This window comes from Hypanus sabinus, chromosome 4 (assembly GCF_030144855.1).
Source record: "Hypanus sabinus isolate sHypSab1 chromosome 4, sHypSab1.hap1, whole genome shotgun sequence".
NCBI classification, from domain to species: domain Eukaryota; kingdom Metazoa; phylum Chordata; class Chondrichthyes; order Myliobatiformes; family Dasyatidae; genus Hypanus; species Hypanus sabinus.
Genome location: NC_082709.1, coordinates 74,359,537 through 74,381,428, shown reverse-complemented (window position 1 = coordinate 74,381,428; position 21,892 = coordinate 74,359,537). Strand labels below are relative to the sequence as shown.

Below are 21,892 nucleotides of genomic sequence, written 5' to 3'. Positions count from 1 at the left end.
ACTGGGCCTTATCCACTACTTTTTGTAGGCTTCTCCATTCAAGGGCACTGGTGTACCATACCAAGTTGTGATGCAACCAGTCAATATACTCCCCACCGCACATTAACAGAAGTTTGTCGAAGCTTGAGATGTCATGCTGAAACTTTGAAAAATTCTAAGGAAGTAGAGGTGCTTTCGTCATAATTGAATTTACATGCTGGGCCCTGGACAGATCCTCCGAAACAGTAACACTGAGAAATTTAAATTTGCTGACCCTCTCCGCCTCTGATCCCCTGATGAGGACTGGCTCAGGGACCTCTGGTTTCCTGCTCCCAAGGTCAACAGTCAGCTCCTTGGTCGGTCTTGCTGACATCGAGCGAGAGGCCGTTGTGGCACCACTCAGCCAGTTTTTCAGTCCCCCTCCTGCACACTGATTCATCCCCTCCTTTGATTCGGCTAACAACAGTGGTGTCATCAACAAACTTAAACATGGCACTGGAGCACATGCTTAGCCTCACAATCATGAGTACTAAGTGAGTGGAGCAGGGGGCTAACTGCCTTGTGCTGATGGAGAATCCGCTCCCACCTTAAGTTCGATCCATTGATTCCCCTATCCTGGGAGTAAGATTGACCATTCACCCTACCCATGTCCCTCGTGGCGACATTTTAAGGTCTTCATTTTATACAACACTATAGAGTCACTACGCAGTCTCCTTTGATCCAGGAAAGTATGCCCACTACCCTGCCCTCATTCAACTAGAGGGAAAAGAACTGATTAGATGCCCAGATCCAACAGCAAAGCAGCTGCAAGTGCCAAGTTCATACCATCGAGCAGGATTGGAAGCTATGGAGAGGATGCAGAGGAGATTTACCAAGATTTTGCCTGGATTGGAGAACAAGTCATATGAAGCAAGGTTAGCAGAGCTGGGACTTTTCTCTTTGGAGCGTGGAAGAATGAGAGGGGACTTGATAGAGGTCTACAAGATTATGAGAGGCATAGATAGGGTGGATAGTCAGTACCTGTTTCCCAGGGCACCAATAGCAAACACCAGAGGGCATATGTACAAAATTAAGGGGGGGGGGTGGAGTTTAGGGGAGACATCAGGGGTAGGTGTTTTTTTTTTTGTTTTTTTTTTATTATACACACAGAGGGTTGTGAGTGCCTGGAATGACTTGCCAGGGATGGTGGTGGAGGCTAAAACATTAGGGGTATTTAAGAGCCTCTTGGACAGGCACATGGATGAAAGAAAAATGGAGGGTTATGGGGTAGTGTGGGTTTAGTACTTATTTTTTTAAGGATTATATGGGTCAGCACAACATGGAGGGCTGAAGGGCCTGTACTGTGCTGTAGTGTTCTATGGTTACCTTCCAGGAATAATTAGGAGCACCAGAACATACTGATGTATTTCTACATTGTCGTCATAGGGAGCACCCGCACATCAGTCATTGCTGTCTGGTTTGGTGCAACATCTCACAATATACACAAACCACAGTGAACTGTCAGAACTGTAGAGAAGGTCACTGGCCGCAGTTTACTATCATCGCAGGACTTGTATGTGTCCGGGACTAAGAAGCTAGCAGGAAAAAAAGACTACCTACCTTTCCCATGAACTCCTTTCTGGAGAGTGCTATAGGGCTATTGAAACAAAACCTTACCACATCTTTAAAGTTTCTTCCTCCTGTCAGTTAATCTGATCAACCATTCTAGTTAGCCACCCCCACCCCCTCTATCCATTACCTCAGTCACCGCACTGTACTGTAAACACTTTAACCCCCTCCTATAGAATGCTGTTTAATTGTAGATATGAGATGGTATTTATGTATTGATGCAGATTTTATACCATATCCACGCTTTAACCTCTAACTTTATTTTTATATAATTTTCTATGCTTATAATTCGTTGAATGCCCTTTTTTGTTGTATGTTGCTCTAAACACTCACTCACACTCTATCACTCACTCCATCATGGAGAAGCCATGCCAGAGGCTCGATTCCGTGAGGAGTTTGAGGAGATCTGGTATGTCAGCAAAAGCCTTTGCAAGTTTCTGTAACTGCAGACAGCATTATTACAGATTGCATCACAGCCTGGCACGGAGGCTGCTACGCACAGGGTTGCAAAGGGGCTGCACAGCGTTGGAGACTTGACCAGATCCATCACAGCTACAACCCTCCCCACCACTGAGGGCATCTTCAAGAGGCAATGCCTCCAGAAAGCTGCAGACATGACATGTCCTTTTCTTGCCCCTCACTATATGTGGAGGAGGCTCAGTAGTCTAAAGACCCACAAGAGCTTCCTCCCCTCTGCCAGCATTTAACTGAGTAGTTCATGAACCCATGAATACAATTTCATTATTCCACTGTTAACTTATTTTGAAGTTTGTGGTAGTTTTATGACTTTGAACTGTACTGCAGCCACAAGAATCTCAAATTTCACATCTTTTAACTCTGTGATAATAAACTTAGTTCTGAGGCAGCTGGGCGTCCCCAGAAAAACAAAGTTTGCTGCAAGCTGCTCTTCATCTTTTAGAACCCAACCTTTAGTATGAAGGTTGTTTCTCGCCCGGACCAGGTCAGCATCGTCTGGATCAACTCCCAGGATCCGGAGGGCTGTGTAATTCAAAGCCGTTCCAAATACTGTCGACTTGTCTTCCACGTGCCTGAGGTACAAATCAGAACTCAAGTCATATTTGTGACTGGAGGTAGCTGCACCAGCCAAAACCATTGTCAACTCATACAGGAACCCAGATAGGCAATGGGGGAGCACTTTGGCAACAGTGATCATAATCCTATTATTTTCAAGATTATTATGAACAACTGATAGAAATGATACACAAGTTAAATTTGGATGATGGAATTGTTGGCTTTGTGGCCAAGTTAGCATAAGATACAAAGATAGGTGGAGGGGCAAGTAGTGTTGAGGAAGCAGGGATTCTGCAGAAGAACTTGGACAGATTAGGAGAATGGGCAAAGGAGTGACAGATGGAATACAATGCAAGGAAGTGCACTTTGGTAGAATGAATAATCAGAGGTGCATAGGGGCTTCAGAGTCCTTGTACAGAAATCCCTAAAGGTGAACTACAGGTAGAGTCAGTGGTAAGGAATGCAAATGGAATGTTAGCGTTCATTCTGGGACAACTAGAATATAGAAGGATGCTCTGTCTTATGGGCTTAATGCCCTAAACTGGGCAGAGCTAATTTTGGATAGGAACTTACAAAGTTGGTCAGGAGAGGTTGTAAGCAGGTAAATGGTCATTTGCTGAGTCTTGGAGGCTTTTTCAAGCAAAGTAGCGAGAGGTCAAGAACAGCACGAGTCAGTAAGAGTGAAGGGCAAGGCTGGTTGTATTAGAGAAGGCCTGATTGTTTTGCTGAGGGATATTAAGGCTCTGATTAGGAAACAGGAGGCAGATTTTGGATGTAGCCAGCTGGGATCAAGCGAGTTCCTTGAGTAGAAGGTGCAGGAGCACAGTTAAGAAGGAAATTAAGACGGCAAGAAAGGTGCACAAGATATCCCGGACAGATAGGGTAAATGAGGATTCTAAAAGGTTCTTAAGAGCAAAATGCTAACAATGGAGAGAACAGGTCCCCTTTAGATTCAGCATGTTCACATACAGGTATGGAGACAAGATAAATGGACAAAGACTTAAATGAATACCTCTCATCCGTATTTACAGCGGAGAAGGTTATGGAGGCTAGAGAGCACAGGGAAAGGGGCAGTGATATCCTATATTTCATCAGCTTTAAAAAGGAGGTTATGTTGGCAGTCTTGAAGGTAGATAAATTTCCAGTGCCTGAGCAGGTGAATCCTAGAACGTTACGGGAAGGAATAAAGGAGATTTCTGGGACTCTAACAGATATTCTTTTATCTTCATTGGTCACAGGTGAGGTAGCAGAAGTTTGTAAGGCAGCTAACGTGTCTTCAGTTAAGGAAAGCTGCAGGGACAGACCAGGGAACTATGGACCAATGAGACTGACATCAGTGACGGGATTCTGAGAGACTGGATATATTTACACCTTGAAAAGCAGGGGCAGTTTAGTGATAACTAGCATGACCATGTGTGGTAGATTATGTCACACAAATTTAACTGAGCCTATTAAGCTAGTGACCAAAAGGATCGATGAGGGCAGGGTAGTGGATGTTATCTATGTGGATAGGTCAGTCCAGAAGGTTAGAACACACAGGATCCAGAGTGAGCTAGCCAACTAAATTCAAAGGAAGAAATACAGTCTATATTTCAGGCCAAGACCCTTCATCAGGATTAACTGAAAGAAAAGATAGGAAGAGATATGAAAGTGGGAGCGGGAGGGGGAAATCCGAAATCACAGGAGAAGACAGGAGGGGGAAGGATGAAGCTAAGAGCTGGAAAATTGATTGGCAAAAGGGATACAGAGCTGGAGAAGGGAAAGGGTCATGGGACGGGAGGCCTAGGGAGAAAGAAAGGAGGAGGGGAGCACCAGAGGAAGATGGAGAACAGACAAAGAGTGATTGTGAGAGGGGCAGAGAGAGGCAGAGAGAAAAAAAAAGAGGGAAAAAATAAGGGATGGGGTAAGGAGAGGAGGGGCATTAACAGAAGTTAGAGAAATCAATGCTCGTGCCATCAGGTTGGAGGCTACCCAGACGGAATATAAGGTGTTGTTCCTCCAACCTGAGTGTGGCTTGGACGGAATATAAGGTATAATATAATCAATAATATACATCAATGCTGGGAAAACTAACAGTGGGGACTGTGAAAGAGGATTTACCTGAATTTGGAACCAACGTATTGGTACTTACAGTCCCCAGCCTCCATCCGGGAGCTGTACAGAACGTAGATACCGCACCATCTCCTTCCTCTGGAAGTCTGAGAGAGGAATCTTTGCCACATGGCATGTAATTAGGAGACCTAAAAGATCAAAGGAAACCTCAAATGTCTTGAAATCATTTCTCAACATGACACTTCGCTGTCTCTGGGCCTAAAATTAAAGGACTATTGTCATGAGCTGCCTTCGAGCCTTCCGAAATTCCTGACTCGGCACTGACAAGTCATTGGCGTTGAAACATCTGACTCAGAAGCTAAAAATCACAAGTCATTGGCACCCCCTGATTTTCCCCAGAAGAAATGATACCATTTTACATGGTATTTTATTGAGAGATACCACACAGTAACCGGCCCAATGAGCCAATACCACCCAATGCAAAAACGGTGGGGGTTGGACCATAAGACAAAGGAGTAGAGTTAGGCCATTTGGCCCATTGTATCTGCTCTCCCATCCCATCAAACTCAAGTCAGAAAGGTATGACACCTCTCTCATCTTTCGTTCTTCACACAGAACATTTAAAAAAAAAACAAATGTATGAAACTCAAGTCTGAACATTTATGTTCCTCTACTCTCATGACTCTAGGTACAAAGGAGAAGGGTGTCAAAGGATATAGGGAGAAGACAGGAGAGTGGGGTTGAGAGGGTAAACAAACCAGCCATGATCAAATGCTGGAGCAGACTCGAAGGGCCAAATGCATTAATTCTGCTCCTGGGTCTTCCGGTCTTAAGCAGCCTCGGAGTTCCTGTGTTGAAGGACCTACTGCGTCTGGTGAAGCTCCTTCCTCAGATCGTCTGGGAAGCTGCACTGGCACAGTCTGTCTGAACATGGTTTAAGTCAGAGCGAGAGCAGAGGGCGGGGGTTGGAGTAAGGAATCGGAGAGGGAACGGCTGCAGAGTTGGGAAGGAGCGAGGGACAGAAGGGCCAAGCCTGCCTGCTCAGGGATGGGCACCCACAGCAAGAATAGTTTACAGATAGTGTACAGACAACCCAGGCAAGAGAGGCCTTTGAAGTGAGACGCATTATGGACCTAGCTGCCCTTCTCACAGCATCTGGCTAGCTGAGAAAAAACAAGGATGTAATGGAAGGAGCTATCGCAGCTCAAGCGCGTTCCCGAGTTTGGAGTTCAATTCCAGTGCCATTCTGTGAGGAGTATGTCCTCCCTGTGGAATGCGTGGGTTTCCCCGGGTCCTTCGGTTTTCTCCCACAGTCCGAAGTCGCACTGGGTAGGTTAACTGGTCATTGTAAATTGTCCCGTGATCAGAGATTAGGGCCTACTCTGCGCTGTATCGCTAAATTAAAATAAATAAATAAATCTGTGCAACTCAGCCTGGTCCAATAGGCATCCGTTAGTCTTGTGAGACCATGGATTTGCTCCTTGGAAGGTTTCCAGGGCACAGGCCTGGGGAGGGTTGTTTGGGAGACCGGCAGCTGCCAAGTTGCAGGCCTTCCCCTCTCCACACCACCGATGTTGTCCAAGGGAAGGGCACTAGGACCCAAGCAGCTTGGCACCAGTGTTGTCGCAGAGCAATGTGTGGTTAAGTGCCTTGCTCAAGGACACAACACGCTGCCTCAGCTGAGGCTCGAACCAGTGACCTTCAGATCACTAGACCAATGCCTTATCCACTAGGCCACGTGCCAACACTCATACAATACAATATACATCCTGATATTCTTTCTCTTTACAAACATTCACAAAAACAAAGGAGTGCCCGTTTGGGATTGATGCTGTGGAAGCTGCAGCAAGCTCAGGCTTAATGAAACGTCCAGGCAAGAACAGGTTACAGATAGTGTACAGACAACCAGGCAAGACAGGCCCTTGAAGTGAGACACATTATGGACCTAGCTGCCCTTCTCACAGCATCTGGCTAGCTGAGAATAACTAAGGATGTAATGGACGGATTCAGGAAAAAACTGATCAGGGACAATTACTTCAGCAGAGTCAAGGTCTCAGTGGTTATCAGCTTGTCATTTCAGCTCATTTCCTGTATTGTGAATGGCGATTGATCTTGCAAGTAAGGAATTCAAACACACAGTTTGTCAAATAACATCTTGCTGTTCAGATTTCAGAACAGTGGGGTGACAGGGGCCGTGCTGTTCTCTTTGTGCACAAGTAAATAAAGTGTATTTGAGGAACGAGGGCGAGTCCAGTCTATCAGCGATGACACTGCCACTGAGCACGGAACCGAGACCTCACTCAGTCAACCCTCTGTGGTAAGAGGTACATAATAGACACCCCGTGTCAGGTGGAACAAGTCAGCCGACACTAAACCTGCATCAATCCGTCCATTCTCTGGTTTGTTGTTATAGGTCTCTTCATAACAGGACATCGAACATTATACCACAGCCCACGATGTTGTGCTGACCTGTTAACCTACTCTAAAATCAATCTAACCCTTCTCTCTTGCATAGCCCTCCAGCTTCCTATCCTTCTGTCTGAGTTTCTTAAATGCCCCTAATGTATCTGCCTCCACCATTACCACTGACAGAGTTTTCCACACACCCACCACTTTCTGTGTAAAAAAAAACTTACTTCTGACATTCCCCCCCTCCCAATCACTTTAAAATCATGCCCTCTCATATTAGCTACTTCTGCCCTGGCAAGAAGTCTTTGGCTGCACTCTCAATCTCATCGCTTCTATCAAGTCACCTCTCAACCCCATATTCATTTTGATGCAGTCATTCCTCAAATATCTTCGCTGGGCTAGAGGGAATCAGAACACAGGCTTGTAAGAAGGTCTAACCCCAGTTTCGTTTCAGAGTTTCTCTGACAAACCTGGTAGAAGGAAGAGTGGTCCACCATAGTCTCCAGCCCAATGTCCGTCCTCCGCCTGCAACTTTGCATAAAACTGCACCCCGTGCAGAGCTGCCTCTTGTGGTGACCCAGCATGCCCCAAATCGCAGGCATATTTACTCTGGAACAGAAAGACATAGCCCGAATTAAATTTATTTCAATATTTCATTTTGGTTTCACACCACAAATTGTGTTAGCTATGCCCAATATGGAATGTCCAAAATTAAATATATCATTTTGATTTTTTTAAATATTTAAAGAATAGAAATGACTAGTTCATAACCCAGATTTTGTTAGGGGCCATGTTTAATTATCAGGAGTCTGGAATTAGAAATTAATTTTCAGTAACATGAGATTCTGCCGATACAGGAAATCTTGAGAAACACACACACACACAAAGTGGGGGAGCAACACAGCAGGTCAGGCAGCATGTCTGGAGGGGAATACACCATTGATGTTTAGAGCGAAGACCTTTCTTCAGGGATTTTCAGTATCTATATATAGTTGTTTGTTTTTTTTTAAAAGATTATTTCCATCTGCAGAAAGTCTTTGTAAGTAGCCCAGCAGAGATCCCCATCCCTACTGTACGTGGACGAGGTGCTTGAATGGCAGAGTCGCTGATCTTCCGAGAGCACTCCTACGAGGAACAGAGAGATGGGAAGAAAACAAAGGGGAAACCACTAGTGCCTCCTGCAGACCCACGCCGGGTTTTCCTTTGCGTTCAGTGTTTCGCCACTATTGCTGACCACTTCCTATTGGTTTCTTCAGCAAGTAAGGACACCAGAGCCAAAAGCCCTCCCCTTCCCTGAGCACATCAACGAACAGCACTGCCACAAGATCAGCAGCATCCATCACTGTCCAGGCCGTGCCCTCGTCTCGCTGCTGCCATCAGGAAGGAAGTACGGGAACAGCAGGTTCAGGAACAGCAATTATCCTTCAAGCATCAGGCTCCTGAAGTAGTGTGGATAATTTCCCTCATCTCAACACTGAACTGATTCCTCAGCCTGTAGATTCACAACCCATGCTCTCAGTATTATTTATTCATTTGCACAATTTGTCTTTTTTTTTGCACATTGGTTATTTATGAGTCTCTGTGTAATTTTATTTGTATAAAGTAAATTGAATTCTATTTTAGAATACAGTTGTATTGCAGATCGCATGTTGTATTTCTGTTTTACTGTGATTACCTGTAAGAAAACAAATCTCAGGGTTGTATATGGTGACATAAATGTACTTTGATAATAAGTATATTTTGAACTGAGAAAAGTGGGAAGAGTGAGAAGTTACAGATTTCGTGGTATGATTTACCAACTGCACTGACAAAGCCAAGCTGACCATCAGTTCAATTTTGCCAATATCCATCCAATCTAATTTGATCACTTTGCACTAACCTATATTTTGTGTTCTAGTTGTGCTCTGTAAAAAAACTGTGCTTCATTCACAGTTAATTTATGTTTTTCTTGTGAGAGGTGCTTCTGTGTGATGCAGACGCCTGTGATTTTCATTGTACCTGTGCTTAAATGTACTTAGCAAATGACAATCTCCGCCTTGACCCTGTCCCCAACCTCACCTGAGGCAGCTCCATTACCTGTTATATCAGAGATAGAAAGGTCAGCGTGAAGTGGTGGAGGCAGGTCGTTATGGAAGGGCATGGAGGGGCAGGGATTGGAGGGACGCTGGCCAAGCCGGGTGGGCACAGATCGGTTGGGTCGAAAGGCCTCTATCCACTATTGAGAGGCCTAGAGAGAGTGAATATGGAGAAGATGTTTCCCAAAGTGGTTGAGTCTAGGAGCAGAGGGCACAGCCTCAGAAAGAAGGTTGCCCCTTTGGAACAGAAATGAGGAGGAAATTCTTTAGCCGGAGGATGGTGAATCTGCGGAATTCATTGCCGCAGACGGCTGTGGAGCCTGTCACTTGGGTATATTTAAAGCTGAGGTTGATAGTTTCATGATTACTAAGGGTGTCAAAGGTTACAGGGAGAAAGCAGGAGAATAGGGTTGAGAGGGATAATAAATCAGCTGCGATGGAATGACAGAGCAGACTCGATGGGCTGAATGGCCTAATTCTACTCCTAAGCCTTATGTATAGTGCTATTGCTGTATGATTCTATCAGTCAGCTGTCTCACAATCTGGGACTCAGAGCCCATTTCCATGAAAAATGCGGGGTTACTGACCATCTTGACTGTCTGTTCCAAACCCTTGCGCCTGCAGTAGGAACTGTGTCCGAGTGATATCACTCCAGATCCCTCTGAACTTCAGATCTCTTCTAAGAGTTGAAGATGCCATCGTCTACCTGCTGAACCATGTCTACGCCCACCTGGACAAGCCGGCGAGCACTGTGAGGGTCATGTTTTTTGACTTCTCCAGTGCGTTCAACACCACCCGCCCTGCTCTGCTGAGTGAGAAGCTGAGTGATGCAGGTGGATGCTTCCCTGGTGTCATGGATTATTGATTACCTGACTGGCAGACAACAGTACGTGCGCTTGCAACTCTGTGTGTCAGACAGAGTGGTCAGCAGCACTGAGGCTCCACAGGGGACTGTCCTGTCTCCCTTTCTCTTCACCATCTACACCTCAGACTTCAACTACTGCACAGAGTCTTGCCATCTTCAGAAGTTTTCTGATGACTCTGCCATAGTTGGATGCATCAGCAAGGGAGATGAGGCTGAGTACGGGGCTACGGTGGGAAACTTTGTCACATGGTGCGAGCAGAATCATCTGCAGCTTAATGTGAAAAAGACTAAGGAGCTAGTGGTGGACCTGAGGAGGGCCAAGGCACCAGTGACCCCTGTTTCCATCCAAGGGGTCAGTGTGGACATGGTGGAGGACTACAAATACCTGGGGATACGAATTGACAATAAACTGGACTGGTCAAAGAACACTGAGGCTGTCTACAAGAAGGGTCAGAGCCATCTCTACTTCCCCAAGAGACTGAGGTCCTTTAACATCTGCTGGACGATGCTGGGGATGTTCTACGAGTCTGTGGTGGCCAGTGCTATCATGTTTGCTGTTGTGTGCTGGGGCAGCAGGCTGAGGGTAGCAGACCCCAACAGAATCAACAAACTCATTCGTAAGGCCAGTGATGTTGTGGGGGTGGAACTGGACTCTCTGACAGTGGTGTCTGAAAACAGGATGCTGGCCAAGTTGCATGCCATCTTGGACAACGACTCCCATTCACTCCATAATGTACTGGTTAGGCACAGGAGTACATTCAGCCAGAGACTCATTCCACCGAGATGTAACACTGAGCGTCATAGGAAGTCATTCCTGCCTGTGGCAAACAAACTTTGCAACTCCTCCCTCAGAGTGTCAGACACCCTGAGCCAATAGGCTGGTCCTGGACTTATTTCCACTTGGCATAATTTACTTATTATCATTTAATTATTTCTGGTTTTATTTTGTTATATTTCTACTCTATTCTTGGTTGGTGCAACTGTAACAAAACCCAATTTCCCTTGGGATTAATAAAGTCTGTCTGTCTGTCCTAATCTGCTGGCTGTTTGCCTGCTACCCATCATCACAGGAGCCCCGCCTTCTCCTCCGGCCGTTGGTCAAATGGCCTGCCCATCAAAATGGCCTCACTGACAACCAAGTCACTCTGGAGCATCGCTCAAATAACCACACTTGAATATAAAAAGGGAAAAAATTATATCAAAAGATGCAAAATAAATTAAGCAGCACTTTGATATTTTTCCCTGCTTGCATGGAGACCCCAGGAACGTACTGGGACGGGAATTATTAATTTGGGGGACAGCATCCCTACGCCCAGCATCCCCAATTTTACAGAGTAGCACAGTGATCGACTGGAAACGAGCAATGATGCTTTTGAAGCAAACTCTGCATACCACAGGGAAGGGCGCCTTGGAAGGAGTGCAGTGTGAGACCGCACTGAGAACATAACGCCTGGTACACACACACACAAAATGCTGGCAGCATCTATCGAGAGGAATAAATGGTCGAGGTTTCAGGCCAAGACCCTTCATCAGGACTGGAAAGGAAGGGGGAAGAAGCCAGAATAAGTTCCTTTCGACTGCTGATTGCGCTGCAGAGATGCTACCTGATCTCCAGCTCACCGCACTCTGCATTTCCAGCAATCTGTCATTACAGAACTGCTGACTCTGTCTCCTGCTGTCTACTGCCACCTGCTGGCGAGGTGAGGGATGCCAAGAGATGCTCCAGATTTTAAGAGTGGGTGGAGAGACACTAGTTTTGGTTCTCGTGGAAGGGGACAGAAACACGGGAGGAAAATGGAAGAGCCAGCCCTTGGAGTTCCAGTGGGATACACAAGACAGGAGGGGCGCTTCAACTGGAAATGTCCAATGTCTCTGGTCTCTTTCCAAGGGTTGGGGAAAATAAATCTGCAGGGCATAGGTTTAAGATTTAATGGGGACCCGAGAGGCCTGTTCTTCTACACAGAAGGTGGTGAGTACGTGCAAGGTGCAAAGTGCTAGAAGTGGGGGCGATTATAGTGTTTAAATGACATTTGGACAGGTAGGAGAGTTCGGAGGGACACGAGTCAAATGCAGGTAGATTAGGTGAGCACCTGGACAAGGTGGGCTACAGGGTCTGCTTCGACCTGTATGACTCTACAACAGTCCGCCATTCTGTGGACAAGTAGTCCTGGGTCAATGTATCTGAAATAAAACCAGAATCAATACCCGTGTCTTGTATGCTGATCCAGCACTGCTGCTCCCTTTAGGAGAGATTGGGACCATTAGAGTAAACAGGCACAGGAACAAGTGGCAAAAAGGGACAAGATGGGATGGTGATGGAGATTAACAGGATTAATGCAAAGCAGCCCAAGGGAAGTAAAGGCAGGGCACATAGTCACAAAAGTTGCAGAGCTACGGGCACCTTCATATACGGGCTTGCCTCAAAGAGGTGAAGCACTTGGGGAGAACACTGCCTCTGTTCAAAAATGATGGGGGAGGCAGAAGTAGATATAACAAAGCAACTGTCAAAAAACCAGAGAGGGACAATGTCAGTGCCTCTTCCATCAGAATTGGAGATCAAGGACTGAGATACTGCACAGTTACAATAGACCAGCAGCGGGAAGGGAAGAGAGAGAGTGAGAGAGTGAGAGAGTGAGAGAGTGAGAGAGTGAGAGAGTGAGAGAGTGAGAGAGTGAGAGAGTGAGAGAGTGAGAGAGTGAGAGAGTGAGAGAGTGAGAGAGTGAGAGAGTGAGAGAGTGAGAGAGTGAGAGAGTGAGAGAGTGAGAGAGTGAGAGAGTGAGAGAGTGAGAGAGTGAGAGAGTGAGAGAGTGAGAGAGTGAGAGAGTGAGAGAGTGAGAGAGTGAGAGAGTGAGAGAGTGAGAGAGTGAGAGAGTGAGAGAGTGAGAGAGTGAGAGAGTGAGAGAGTGAGAGAGTGAGAGAGTGAGAGAGTGAGAGAGTGAGAGAGTGAGAGAGAGAGAGAGAGAGAGAGAGAGAGAGAGAGAGAGAGTGAGAGAGTGAGAGAGTGAGAGAGTGAGAGAGTGAGAGAGTGAGAGAGTGAGAGAGTGAGAGAGTGAGAGAGTGAGAGAGTGAGAGAGTGAGAGAGTGAGAGAGTGAGAGAGTGAGAGAGTGAGAGAGAGAAGCAACATTGCAGATAACTTACAACCTAGTCTGATATTCAAAGAACATTTGAGAAGGTGCAAGACAATTTACCTCAAAATAGAATTACCTAAGGGATACAGAACGGCAAGCTAGGGTAAATGGATTGGTTCAAAGATCAAAGTAAATTCATCAAAGTATCCAACCTTGAGATTAATGTTATAAAATACAGCTCAGACTGAGTGCTTAAGCTGCCCTTGCAGCTGGGACATTATTACGGGTGGCAGTTCTGTGAGCCTACTGAAGCCAGGGCTCATCACTTCACCGCCAAGGAAGCTTAAACAAAGACAACAATTTTAAGGTATTTCGCAATAAAAACCAGAACACTGCTGGAAAACATTCCATAAGACCACAAGACATAGAAGCAGAATTAGGCCATTTGGCCCATCGAGTCTGCTCCCACCATTCCATCATGGCTGATTTATTATCCCTCAAACCTATTCTGTTACCTTCTCCCTGTTATATATGACACGCTTACTAATCAAGAATTTATCAAGTTCCACTTTAAGCATACCCAATGACTTGGCCTCTTCAGCCGTCTGTGGCAATGAATTCCACAGGTTCAGCTCCCTCTGGCTGAAGAAATTCCTCATAATCTCTGTTCTAAAGGGAAACCCCTATATTCTGAGGATGCATCTTCTGGTCCTGGACTCCCCCACTACAGGAAACATTCTCTTCACGTCTACTCTATCTAGGCCTTCCAATGGTCGATAGGCTTCTCAAGTCTTTTAGTTTGTGATCCGAAGTGCAGTGAGAGACAGGATAAAAAATGATGATGTACTTTATCTCCACATGACAACTTGATAAGTGTAAATTCATTGCTACGGAAAACAGGGCAACTACAATCCGCTGAACACCCTTCATTGAACTGAATCCTGTGGGGTGGACAAAGTTGCTCAGATACCAGTGTGAGGACACCTTAAAGGAAGTCTTGATGAAGGATCCTGAAAACAAGGAGCTTAAACATTCTAGCTTCTGCCCCATTCCTTTCTTGTCCTGATGAAGGGTCTTAGCCCAAGACATCGACTGTTTATCCCTCTCCATAGATGCTGCCTGACCTGCTGAGTTCCTTGTGTGCGTTGCTCAAGATTTCCAGTTTCTGCAGAATCTCGAGTTTAAGGAAAGGACTGTCACAAGACTGCTCTTTCGGGTCCGTGAAACTGGCTGCACGTGCTTCTCTGAAAGTGGAAGATGTGTACGTACGGAATCGAGACCCAGTGAATGTCGTTCCAGCAATGTTTGCGGCCGACTTTCTGCCTCTCTGTAGTCAACGTAACTCCAGGTCTGTCTGCCCTCAACGTTAGAGAGTCTCCACTGCGTCAGGTCTGTAGCGGGTTCCGTTTTATAGGGACCACCTCTTCGACGCAGACACCTACAACAGGGATGAAAGACGTCACACAAAGGTAAATATTTTTTAAAAAAACACCAAAGTTGGAACTAATCAGCAGATCAGGCCAGGTCTGTGAGAAAAATTACAATGCTAACGACTCAGGTCAAAGTGGATAAAGGGTCTCCCTGGTACGTAATTCTCTTAAAGTGGAGATAGAGACAGGGCGGAGTTTGGCACGCACACTTTTATTGATCACTGGGCAATGACCCCCACCACCACTACATTCACATCAGCCACTCCTCTCCACATCCCCCCATACCCCTGCCACTTCACGCTTAAACTCCACACCTCTTACCCACACTGATAGTCACTGTGATTTCAAATGCCCGCTGCCACCTGGAGAAGTTCCTCTTGCCAAGAAACACTTTATCATTTTCCATCAGTCACCTAATGTACAGATGATGCAGTACTGAGCGTCACTCTACGTACAGAAGCTACTCTAATGTATATACGACCACACTCAAACAATTACTTGTTCATTGTGCGTCTTAGCATTGCTTTTATATTTATGTTTATTGTTTATAATGCTGCAACAATGCTGGATTCTGAGCAACAATCGTTTCATTCTCCTTCACTCTCGTGTACAATAAACAATCCAGAATCTACAGTACATAGATGGGCATTCATCGTACAACTCTGCAATATGTTGGTGAGGGCACACTGGGAGTATTGTGTGGGTCAGCCAAGTATAGAGAGGATGTCAATAAGCAGGAGAGGGTGCAGGAAGGATTCATGCGGATTTACTGGGACTGGGGGACGGGACGGGACGGGACGGGATACACCAGAAAATCCACATAATGTTTGGCAATCCCCAAATCCAGGGTCCGGAGAGGCTGCTGCACATTAATATCGTGCTACCGTCTTAGCACGTTTCCCAGAAAGGAGCTCCAAATACACCAGACAAAACAAGACTACCCACACACACCAAGTCAGGAGACCAACTCTACCACCCAACAAACCAAAAACTAAAGCTACAAGACCTACACAAAACCAGATAGTTACAACCAAACAGTACCGTAATTGATTAAAAAAAAAAGACCATGGGCAGAGTTAAAATAGTCCAAAGCTGTTAAAAGACTGCAAGTTCGAAAGAAACCACCACACAGTTTCCACAAGTCCTCAGGGTCCCGATAGACTCGTCATCCCATGCAGGCGGCAGAAGGGAATACCCCCGCTATGGACGTCCACAGACTCAGCCTCACAGACGCAACACACAGTGGAAGCACCCCGACCACAGCGGACTCCGTTGAACCTCCGAGCCTCTCCTCCGGCACAGCCTCTCTGAGCACCATCCTCTGCCGAGCGCACTACGACGCCCCCGCCACCCGCAACGCGACCCCGAGGACTGGGGGCCTGTTCTTCCCAGCAGAGACCCGGACCTCACAGCAGCAGCAGCAATGAAGAAGGCCTTCCTGGAGATTTCCAGACGTTCCTCCGTGCTCCCACGTCCGTTTTTCATCAGATTAGGATTGTGCACGGCCCCCTGCTTGACAAATAACAGATATCAATGCCGGAGAGGCCGCTGCAAACTGCATTGCACTGCCATCTTGAAGCCTTGAACTTCTAAACTATCTGGGGAAAAAGTGGCAAACCTTTGAGATCTTGTGCCCCAAACTGGCGATAATCTTCTGAAAACTTCTCTTGCATGTCACTGTAATTTGGAGAAGTTTATCAATGATTAATGAATCAGCAACAATAATTAAGGATGATTTTATGGAAAAGGAATGAGCATGTTGCATATTTATGTGTATTCACTGTCTTAGTGTTAATAAAAGTATAACCACGATAGCAAAGCAGATAACTCAAAGCCATCACATCTCAGGGCGTAGCAGTTCAGAGTTCAATCCTGGTGCCGTTTGGATATTCTCTCTGTGAATGCGTGGGTTTCCTCCAGTTCCCCCCACAGTCCAAAGGCAGGTTAATTGGTCATTATAAACTGTCCTGTGTTTAGACTGGGGTTCAACAGGTGGATTTCTGGGTGATGGGGCTCGTTGGGCTGGAAGACCCTGCTCCGCAGTGAATCTCCAAATAAGATACATAGAATAGCGGCAGACTGGAATAAATGAAACAGCTCATAACACTCGTTCAAGAATTATTAATATTAATCTTTTAAAAAGACAATAGAAAAATAACCATCTCTAAACAGTGTTATTATTGCACCTCATAAAATAAATATGTGAAATTAAAATCTTTGGTGCAAATTCATAAAAGATAAGGAAAGGAACATAAACACACTTAACTCTCAGTGAGACATTTGTTGCTGCACTGATGACAAATATTTTATATTGGTTTCTATTTGGATATCTTCAGAGTTATGCAGAGAGCACTAGTTTCAGAATCAGACCCAGGTTAAATATCAATAGGACATGTCGTGAAATCTATTGTTTTGCAGCAGCAGTACATTATAATACATATTTTTTTTAAAAACTAATATTTGTTTTTCACTTCCACAGATGCTGCCTGACTGGCTGAGTTCCTCCAGTGTTTTGTGTTTGTTGCTTGGATTTCCACATCTGCAGATTTCCACGTTTGAGTTAAAGTTCATGGGTTTGTTCATTGTCCATTCAGAAATCTGTTGGGGAGGGGAAGGAGCTGTCCCTAGAACACTGAGAGTGTGTCTTCAAGTTCCTTTACCGCCTCCTTGATGGTAACAATAAGAAGGCATGTCCTGGATGATGGGGGTCCTCAATGATGGATGCCGCCTTTTTCAGGCTTCTTGTTTTGAAGATGTCCTTGATGTTGGGGAGGCTTGTGCCCATGATGGAGTCTGCAATTTTCTGCAGCATTTTCCGATCCTGTTCAGTGGCCTTCCATTCCGGACAGTGACACAGCCAGTTGGAATGCTCTCTCCAGTACATCTCTAGAAATCTGCAAGTCGGCTGTCATACCAAGTCTCTGCAAGCTCCTCTTACTTCAGTGCTTGGTAAGTTGATGGAGAAGATCCTGAGAGGCAGGATTTATGAACATTTGGAGAGGCGTAACATGATCAGGAATAGTCAGCATGTAGCCTGGTTGAATTTTTTGAAGATGTGTCTAAACACATTGATGAAGGTAGAGCAGTAGATGTAGTGTATATGGATTTCAGCAAGGCATTTGATAAGGTACCCCATGCAAGGCTTATTAAGAAAGTAAGGAGGCATGGGATCAAAGGAGTCCTTGCTTTGTGGATCCAGAACTGTCTTGCCCACAGAAGGCAAAGAGTGGTTGTAGACGGGTCATATTCTGCATGGAGGTTGGTGACCAGTGGTGTGCCTCAGGGGTCTGTTCTGGGACGCTTCCTCTTCGTGATTTTTATAAATGACCTCAATGAAGAAGTGAAGGGATGGGTTAGTAAATTTGCTGAAGACACAAAGGTTGGGAGTGCTGTGGAGGGCTGTAAGAGGTTACAACGGGACATTGATAGGATGCAAAACTGGGCTGAGAAGTGGCAGATGAAGTTCAACCCAGATAAGTGTGAGGTGGTTCATTTTGGTAGGTCAAATATGATGGCAGAATATAATGTTAATGTTAAGACTCTTGGCAGTGTGGGGGATCAGAGGGATCTTGGGGTCCAATTCCATAGGACACTCAAAGCTGCTGTGCAGGTTGACCCTGTGGTTAAGGAGGCATACGGTGCATTGGCCTTCATCAATCGTAGAATTGAATTTAGGAACCGAGAGGTAATGTTGCAGCTATATAGGACCCCGGTCAGACCCTACTTGGTACTGAGCTCAGTGCTGGTTGCCTCACTGCAGGAAGGACGTGGAAACTATAGAAAGGGTGCAGAGGAGATTTACAAGGATGTTGTCTGGACTGGGGAGCATGCCTTATGAAATAGGTTGAGTGAACTCGGTCTTTTGTCCTTGGAGCGACGGAGGATGAGAGGTGACCTGATAGAGGTGTATAAGATTATGAGAGGCATTGATCGTGTGGATAGTCAGAGGCTCCCCCCCCCCCCCCCCCCCAGGGTGAAATGACTAGCATGAGAGGACACAGTTTTAAGGTGCTTGGAAGCAGGTACAGAGGAGATGTCAATGGGAAGTTGTGTGTTTTTTTTTTTAAAAACGCAGAGTAGCGAGTGCGTGGAATGGGCTGCCGGCAAGTGCGGAGGCGGAGACAATATGGTCTTTTAGTAGACTCCTGGATAGGTACGTGCAGCTTAGAAAAAAATAGAGGGCTATGGGTAACTCTGGGTAATTTCTAAGGTAAGGACATGTTTGGTGCACCTTTGTGGGCCAAAGGGCCTGTATTGTGCTGTAGGTTTTCTATGTTTCTATGAAATATAGTAGCTATGAGCCTTCTTTGTAACTGCATCAGTATGTTGGACCTAGAATAAATCTTCAGAGATGTTGCCACCCAGGAACTTGGAGCTGCTCACTGCTGATCTCTCGATGAGGACCGGTGTGTATTCCCTCGACTTCCCCTCTGAAAGTCCACAATCAATTCCTTGCTGACGTTGACTGATCTCACTTCTGTTCGTCTTCTTGTCAGCATCTGAAATTCTGCCAACAATACTTAGGTCATCACCAAATTTATAGATGGTGTTTGAGCTGTGCCTAACCACACAATTGAGGGTGTAGAGAGAGTAGAGCAGCGGGAAAAGCACGCACCCTTAGGTGCACCAGTGTTGATTGTCAGCCAGAAGGAGATGTTACTTCCAATCCCTACAGACTGTGGCCTCCCAATGAGGAACTCAGGAATCCAGTTGCAGAGGGAGGTACAGAGGCCCAGGCTTTGGAGCTTGTCGATTAGTACTGAGGATATGATGGTGTTGAACGCTGAACTGTAATTAACAAACAGCAGCCTGACATTTAAAGTACAATTCACAAACAAGAGAAAATCTGTAGATGCTGTAAATCTGAGCAACAGACACAAAATGCTGGAGGAACTCAGCAAGCCAAGCAATGTTGAATTTTTGGGCCAAGATGTCGACTGTGCTTTTTTCTATAGATGCTGCCTGGGCTGCTGAGTTCCTCCAGCAATTTGTGTGTGTTGCTCAAAGTACAATTTATTATCAGAGTACATACATGTCACCACATACAACTCAGGTTCTTTTTCCTGTGGGCACACTGAGCAAATCTATGGACCAGTAACCGTCAACAGGATCAATGAACAACAAGTTGTGCAAATGCAAGTATAAATGAGTAGCAATAAATAACGAGCATGAAATAACAAGATAAAGTGTCCTTAAAGTGAGACCATTGGTTGTGGGAACACCAGAAATAGAATGAGTGTAACTGTCCCCTTTTGTACAAGAGCCTGATAGTAGAGGGATAGTAACTGTTCTTGAACCTGGTGGTGTGAGTCCTGAGGCTCCTGTACCTTCTACCAGACGCAGGAGTGAGAAAAGATCAAGGCCTGGGTGGTGAGGATCTTTGATGATGATGCTACTTTTCTATGGTAATGTTTCATGTAGATGTGCTCAATGATTGGAAGGTCTTTACCCGTGATTTACTGGGCCAAATCCATGACCTTTTGGAGGATTTTCCAATGAAAGGCATTGGTGTTCCTATACCAGGACATAAGGCAGCCAGTCAGCAGACTTTCCACCACACATCTATAGAAGTTTGCCAAAGTTTTCGAAGACATGCCAAACCTCCGCAGTCTCCTAAAGAAGTAGAGCTACTGTCATGCTTTCTTCACAATTATATTTATATGATGGGTCCAGGACAGGTCCTCTGAGGTAGCAATACCCAGGAATTTAAAGTTACCGACCTTCTCCATCTCTGATGATTACTGGCTCATGGACCTCTGGTTTCCCTCTTCTGAAGTCTACAATCAGTTCCTTGGTCTTGTTGACATTGATTGAGAGGCTGTTGTTATTACACCACTCAGCCAAGTTTTCAATCTCCCTCCTGTATGCTGATTCATCACTCCCTTTGATACAGCCCACAACAGTGGTGTCGTCAGCAAATTTGTATATGGTGCTGGAATTGTACTTAGCCACACAGACGTAGGTGTAAAGCGAGTAGAACAGAAACTGAGTACACAGCCCTGTGGCGCCCCTATACTGACAGAGTTTGTAGAAGAGATGATATTGCCATTCTGAACTGACTGGGGTCTGCAAGTGAGGAAATTCAGGATCCAATTGCCAAGGGGGTATTGAGGTCCAGGTCTTGGGAGATTACGGATTAGTTTTGAGGGGATGACGATATTAAATGTTGAGCTGTAACCAATAAAAAGCATCCTTATGTATACTTTTTTTTCTATCCGTAAGTTCCAGGGTTCTGTGAAGAGCCAATGAGACAGCATCTGCTGTAGACCTGTTGCTTCAGTAGGCAAACTGAAGTGGATTCAAGTCGCCACTCAGACAAGAGCTGATGTGCTTCAACACCAGTCTCTCACAACACTTCATCACTGTGGATAGTTACTGAGGCAGGTTACCATGTTCTTCTTGGGCACCGGTATGACTGAAGCCTGCTTGAAGAAGATGGGTATCACACACCGCTGGAGCAAGAGGAGACCACGCGGGTCTCCAGCCTCCACACTATAAAACAGGTGAGGTAACACAGAAGAGAGATACTCGGATATCACTTCGAATGTCGGCCTGTAGTTATAGAACAAGATTGGATTGGCTAGGTTTAGTCTCACTGAAATATAGGAGGCTGAGGTATGACCATGGAGACTTCTAAAATTGGAAGGCATGGGTAGTTCAAAGTTCAAAACAAATATATTGTTAATAATTGTATATACATTTATTATATACTGTATATATATCCCCTATTACCCTGAGATTCATTTTCTTGCTGTCATTTACCATTGAACAAAGAAATACAACAGAATCAATGAAAAACTGCACAAAGTCTGACAAAGAATCAACGTGCCAAATTCAGACTGCAAATAAGTCATCCACACTGGATCAAAAGCCTGATGCTTGAAGGGTGTTCCTGAACCAGGTGATGTTTCTGTACCTCCTGCCCAATGGCAGCATGGCCTGTGTGCTGGGGCTCCTTCATGATGGACGCTGCTCTCTTGTGGCAGGGGGTTCTAGAGCTAGGAGGGGGCAGAAAGAAGGAGGGTAAAGGAAATACAAGGGGCAAGTTGTTCACACAGAATGCGGTGAATATCTGGAACAAACTGCCAGGCAAAGTGGAAAAGGCAGATACATTTAGCGCTGAAAAGGCACAACAGTGGTGCAGCTCATCGCCAACAATGATGAGACAGTCTACAGAGAGGAGGTGGACGAGGCATGCTGCCAGGCAAATAAACTCCTCCGCAATGTCAACAAGACAAAGGTGGTTATTGAATTTAGGAGAACTCACTCCCTGCCCCCCTTACACCAGTGATACAGCAATGGAAACGGCAATCAGTTTCAAACTCCTGGGAGTGAAGATCTTGCACAACCTGTCATGGTCTCAGAACACATTC

At 45.6% G+C, this 21,892-nt stretch overlaps 1 protein-coding gene across 2 annotated transcripts in view; it reads right to left on the bottom strand.

The window, feature by feature from the left end:
- lss (lanosterol synthase (2,3-oxidosqualene-lanosterol cyclase)) overlaps positions 1–21,892 on the bottom strand; it is a 122,243-nt gene that overhangs the window by 80,225 nt on the left and 20,126 nt on the right. The window contains exons 3-8 of one of the 2 annotated variants that reach the window (XM_059967422.1): positions 16,138–16,196; positions 15,925–16,028; positions 14,359–14,527; positions 7,551–7,689; positions 4,751–4,859; positions 2,515–2,636 (exon numbers count right to left, since the gene is read on the bottom strand). In XM_059967422.1, coding sequence (XP_059823405.1) covers positions 2,515–2,636; positions 4,751–4,859; positions 7,551–7,689; positions 14,359–14,527; positions 15,925–16,028; positions 16,138–16,196 — 702 coding nt within the window. The remainder of the gene's footprint in view (positions 1–2,514; positions 2,637–4,750; positions 4,860–7,550; positions 7,690–14,358; positions 14,528–15,924; positions 16,029–16,137; positions 16,197–21,892) is intronic. The other variant, XM_059967423.1, reaches the window with a different exon arrangement.